General features: G+C 36.6%; 1 protein-coding gene across 6 annotated transcripts in view; it reads right to left on the bottom strand.

The window, feature by feature from the left end:
• The window catches only part of LOC105458451 (SID1 transmembrane family member 1-like), a 7,794-nt gene extending 2,689 nt beyond the window's left edge, over window positions 1-5,105 (bottom strand). Inside the window, exons 1-7 of one of the 6 annotated variants that reach the window (XM_011703764.1) lie at window positions 4,687-5,105; window positions 3,446-3,645; window positions 2,800-3,095; window positions 2,548-2,707; window positions 2,395-2,478; window positions 1,207-1,524; window positions 394-946 (exon numbers count right to left, since the gene is read on the bottom strand). In XM_011703764.1, coding sequence (XP_011702066.1) covers window positions 394-946; window positions 1,207-1,524; window positions 2,395-2,478; window positions 2,548-2,707; window positions 2,800-3,095; window positions 3,446-3,631 — 1,597 coding nt within the window. In that variant the 5' untranslated portion in view covers window positions 3,632-3,645; window positions 4,687-5,105. The other 5 variants (XM_011703763.1, XM_011703758.1, XM_011703759.1 and 2 more) reach the window with 5 other exon arrangements.
• Between the last annotated feature and the right edge of the window lie 569 nt (window positions 5,106-5,674).

Genomic DNA, 5,674 nt, shown 5'->3' with positions numbered 1-5,674 from the left:
CAAAAATATAATAAATTAATATAATTGTTTCGACGTCATTAAATCTTCCTCAGCATAAAACAATCTTAAAAACAGAAAATTTAAAATCGTAAAATTAATAAAAATTATTAATTTTTTAATTAAATTTGCACGAATGTATTTTTCGAAATTTCGAAGCTTCGAATATTCGAAGTAAGTAAAAAGTAACAGACGTATCGTTTTACTTTCATTATTATTGGTTTTGTGCAAATATGTGAAATAAATATATTTATAACGGGCTTTTTTCGTACGTATCTTTTTTTTACTGGCAGGCTCCATTTACGTGATTCTCAACCGCGGAAAAAAAACCACGTGAAACGAATACTCCGCGTAAATCGAGGGATCAGAGTACTTTGCATTCAATGCTATACTTACCAAATTGAAAATTGCTACGGCTAGGGCACACGTGGTAGCTCGCCGACAGTATACCTTCCATTATTAGCGCGGTGCCCATTGCGTAGAACAGGCCGTAATGCTGCGGTATGCCGTAGCACTTGATTTTCTCCTTGTCCGGCTCGTTCCGCTCCCGTGAGTAAGTCAGAAATATGAACAGCAGGCCCAGCATGACATATCCGAAATTCGAGAACACGTGATTGAAGTCGGACACCAGGCCCAGCGGATGGGCGCACAGGAAGTTGTAGTAGCACATGTCCTGATTCCCGGTCGTGTGCAGCACGCGCTGATACGTCACCGCCAGCTGTACGACCGGCAGCGTGTAGAATATCGCGACGGTCGCCAGGTAATATAAATATAAACGGGACTTATGTCGCAGTATCCTCGGCTCCTTGCGCGCGAGATCGCAGACCGAGAGGATGACCTTCGTACGTATCACGTCCTTGTCGGAGAGAGCGTCCTCCATTAGATCTATGTCGTCCTCGTCCAGGGATGAATCTTCTTCAATAGAATTCCACTGATTCGGGGACCTCTTCTGGGACGAAATATTGCAATATTATTACATTGACATTGAATCGTAAACGTACTTAAAAAAAAAAAAACAGAACGCATGACATACAGGATGAGACACCTTTTTCTTGTTATTTCAGCATTTATTTGATTAGCATTAATCATACGTTCGCCTTGAAACTCCGAAATTTTTTCGTATCTTTCTTAATTTTTAAAATACCTAACTGTCACACTTTATATGCCTCACCCTGAAGTATATTTGAATTATATTACTATTAGTATTACCTCTTCCACCATCGATGGACTCGGCATGTGTTCGTTAACATCTTGGCTTTGTTCGTTTATCGGCTCTTGCGTCGCGAGTCTCTTGCTCTCTCTGATACTGAACACTATTTCGGCCGTTATATAGCAGACGCAAAAACCTAGTACAATTGCCGCCGCTAATGCCGACGCAACGACGTAGTCCCGCTTGGTGATAGTTGGGCTTACGATTAATGTAACGTTTTTGGTACGAAGAGGATTACTACTGGATAACCCATTGCAGTCGGTGTCCTCCCCTTTGACGACAAGTACAACGAAGAACCCTAACGGATAAGCCTCTCTCTGAAATATTATAACAGTTTTATAATATATTGTAACAACAATACTGTTGTATTATAATAGTGTATTACAACAATTTTATATTACATCATGTTGCATCCTTTAAAAGTAATACAACTTTTAAAAACGTGATTTTTGAGTTATTATCATGAACGAATTAAGTAAACATTATTCTATCAATCATCAAAAGTCTGGAAAACTTAATTTTAATTTTTGTGCAATAATAAGTTGAATTAGATCGCTAAGTGGATAACATAATTAAATAGAGAAAAGCTTTTCGCAATCGAGGCTAGATTTTGGTGTCTAATAATATTTCTATTAATTTCTTTCAGTTATGTCATTTTTGAAGCAAATCTGTGATAAGTATACATATACATATAAAATACATCAATCATCCTCGGAAAAATTATTATAGTTATAGCTTGCCGGTACTCAAACAAGTATTATAACAATTTTATATATATTCTAACAATAATAATTATAATACTGTTGTATTATAATAGTATATTATAATAATTTCATGTTACATCGTGTTGCATCCTTTAAAAATAATACAGCTAAATAAAAAAACGTGATTTTTGAGTTATTATCATGAACGAGTTAAGTAAACATTATTCTATCAATCATCAAAAGTCTGCAAAACTTAATTTTAATTTTTTTGCAATAAGTTATTAGATAATATAAGTTATTATCGCTAAATGGATAACATAATTAAATAGAGAAAAGCTTTTTGCAATCGAGGCTAGATTTTGGTGACTAATAATATTGCTATTAATTTCTTTGTGTCATTTTATATATGTATACATCGCAGTTTTACATATACATATAAAATACATCAGTCATTCTCAGAAAGGTTATTATAGTATAGCTCACCGGTACTGTAATACCTCCTTTTCTGCTCACAGTCTGCCAGTGCCCAGAGAACTCGATGTTTCGTTCCAAATCAAATACAGGACACTGAAAGGTATAGATTCATAAGTATTAATTGATTCTATCGAGGCCTCTCTATATACCATTGCGACTCACCGATGTATTTTGCACGGAGACGGTCATGCAGACGTCGTTATCCGATTCGACGCGAACGATGACTGACGAGTTCTCCTCTGGCTGAGATTGTTTCGAGAAGATGTAGCCATAATATATAGGTTCGGATGGAGAAATCTGCACCTCCACTTCTTTTTCGGAACTAGAAAGAGAATCAAATGGGAAAACTTATGAGCGAGCCATATTTTCGGCTTCGTTTCTTTGACGGTCCTGCGATCCTCGTGCAATATGTACCTTAAATAAAAGTCTGTAACTTCCACCACGCTGATCTCAAAGAAGATATTCTCACGACTGGCCGTGGAGATACCGACGATAACATACTCCTCATCATCTTGTGCGTATCGGTAATACTTGTTGGAGCACAGAGTACGACTAGTTTTATTGTATATCACAGTATCTAAATCCGCGCTGTTGACAAGCAGAGGTATCTGCCAGGACAGAATACCAGTTGTTTGACGCACTACTATTATCAGCGGCAAACTATGGGTCGCGTTGCTTTCTATCTTAATTCTCGCTGTTCCCATAGATACCTGCAAATATATTATAAATATCGCGGCATTGCTGCAATAGTGTCATATCTCGAAAAAAATGAAAACAAAAACAATTTTGAATTATTCATTGGAAAAGATGGATATTGGCGTGTACTTTTCGAGATATGACACTATTGCAGCAATGCCGCGATATATAAGCTTTAGCCACAATAATAAGTAGAAAATGTATTTATGAATGAATTAAAGCGTTTTCCAGCAAGAGACACACAGATGACACAGTGCAATACGGTGAATCATTTCATTCTCGTTGCATGCCAATATTAAACAAGAATGGAACTGTGCGTCAACTCTGTCTTTTGCTGGAAAATGCCTTTAGCTTCGAGACTTACATTGCTGGCAGGATACAAAAACACATATTCAACTGTGGCATTTGTGGTTTCTTGATATTTGTGTAAGTATTCCGCGTGGACGACGATCGGAGAGAACGGCGACGGGGACGACGAGGATGAAGCCACAGCCCTCGCGGCATCAAGAAGCAATAATAAACAGGCAACCAATCTCAAAGTGTTTTGCATCTCCGTTGATTTTGCTAGAAAAGATATCGAATGAATTCAGTAGACGTCCACTTCCGTGATTTACTTACCGTGGAATACTATGATATGTTATTGATATTGAACTTGGTATCGATATTGAAACAGTGATAAACTAGATGTGATACATATTGCAACTCCTGATAAACTACAGAATATTGAATTAAGGATAAGCTAGAAGATAAGCGCACGTACGCGAGATAAAATTATTCTTAGGTTTCCCGGTTTCGATTGGCATAAAGGGCAGGCAAAGATCGTTCTCCTTTTTCGCCATAAACGATATTGGGTTAAACTAAACATTATATTTACCCGAGCCATTGCTTTTGTTACTTATTATCGCGCGTGTATACAAATTCGGCTGGATCTACAATGTGCTCTTTTTGCTTCCTGCTTTCTAGCTTTTCACCTCTTGCCTTCTTCCCTCCTTGCGACCGTTTTATTGACAATCGTGTTTCTTATCATGTGTGTTTCCTGTCTCTTCCGAAGTTCGCGCGTCAACATTTATCCCGGGCGAAAATGAAGGATCAGGATATAAGAGGCAAAAAGTGGTAAAAAACAAGAAACAAGATGCAAAGAGCACGTTATAGATGTTGTTGATTCAGCCTATAATAATCTGCCTAAACATTTTACACATGTTGAGATACACTATTCTTATATCTCAATATAATACTTCGTTATTATATAGCCTTGGTCATAAATATAAAGCCTATCCTTGATTGCGGGAATTTTTCGCGGAAAGGCGATAATAAAAAAGCCAAAGGGGAGCTGGACTAATGATGACATTAAAACTATTATAAACAAATATTGTTTCTCAATAATTGTTTTTTTAATTTATTTATTTTTATTTTTTGTTAAATGTAGACACGTTTGTGTCAATTTGTGCGTGAACGTTTTCATATCACGTTATATTATTACGTATGACCAAAGCTGCATACATATATGTATACTTTTTTTTTCCTTCTACTCCACCGGCTGGTGGATTATAGCGCCTTCAACCTTCTTGCAAGGTTATATAGCGCACGCATATATATATACATTACATTGGCTTTTTGGTTATTTAATTCAGTCCAACAGTGTCACACGTACCGAAGCAACTTTTAACGTACAACCTTTAACTTTATTTCACTCTTTTATCACTGATAAATTCCCGTCTTGTCAAAGACGCAATAACAAAACGTAGCTCTGACCCGTTCGTCAACATTTGTCAAACACATCATCTCGCACAACTGCACACAACTGCGCGGCCATATGACCAATTATGGGACACGTTATGACATTAGTGACGGTGTGCACGTACACATGCACGCTAGGTCTATTTTTTTTGTGGCTGAACTAGTGTTACACTTTCTGTACTTAAAGTGAAATAGGTGTCGATGACGCAGAGATGTAAACATTGGAAGTGTGGCGGAAGCGAGAAGAAAATTTCTAGTGCTGCGCAATTCAATGCAACAATACAAAAACAAACTTATTATTCCTATAGGAGAGAGATTGACCATAGTATACGCGGCATACAGTAAAGATTCGAAGTTTGCTTCAATATAATCGTTTTAAAGTCTCAAGAGTTTCTTCGAAATCAGTCAATTCTTTAATTGAGTGTGATCTGTATACACCGTTCTAAAATTTAAATTTTCGCGATTTACAAAAATATCGAAAATATTTTCGATACTCGATATTTGCGTACAGTCGGTAAAAACAGCAATAATTATGCCGACAGCCGTAGATAATTGCTGACAATTATTATATATATGTATAATGCCTTAAGAGGATGCTAAAGCCGTCTGTTTTATCGACAAAAATACCATTTTTGTTGGATACAAAATACTTCGTATTAATCGCATAGAATAAAATTTCCTTTTCCACGATTAAAACACACATGCTAATGCATCTGGCTCTGGTGTGTTTTGTACCAAAAACAGGAAAAAATTAAGAAATTACAGATTTCGTTATCCATTCTAACCTCAACATGGCGACTAATACTATCAATTTACCAAAACGTTTACTTCGTGAAAAAATTAGGCAGGTTATATG

Source organism: Wasmannia auropunctata, unplaced genomic scaffold (assembly GCF_000956235.1).
Source record: "Wasmannia auropunctata unplaced genomic scaffold, wasmannia.A_1.0 LD334521.1, whole genome shotgun sequence".
Classification (NCBI taxonomy): domain Eukaryota; kingdom Metazoa; phylum Arthropoda; class Insecta; order Hymenoptera; family Formicidae; genus Wasmannia; species Wasmannia auropunctata.
The sequence above is the reverse complement of the archived record's forward strand: the minus strand, read 5'-3'. Positions and strand labels throughout refer to the sequence as shown.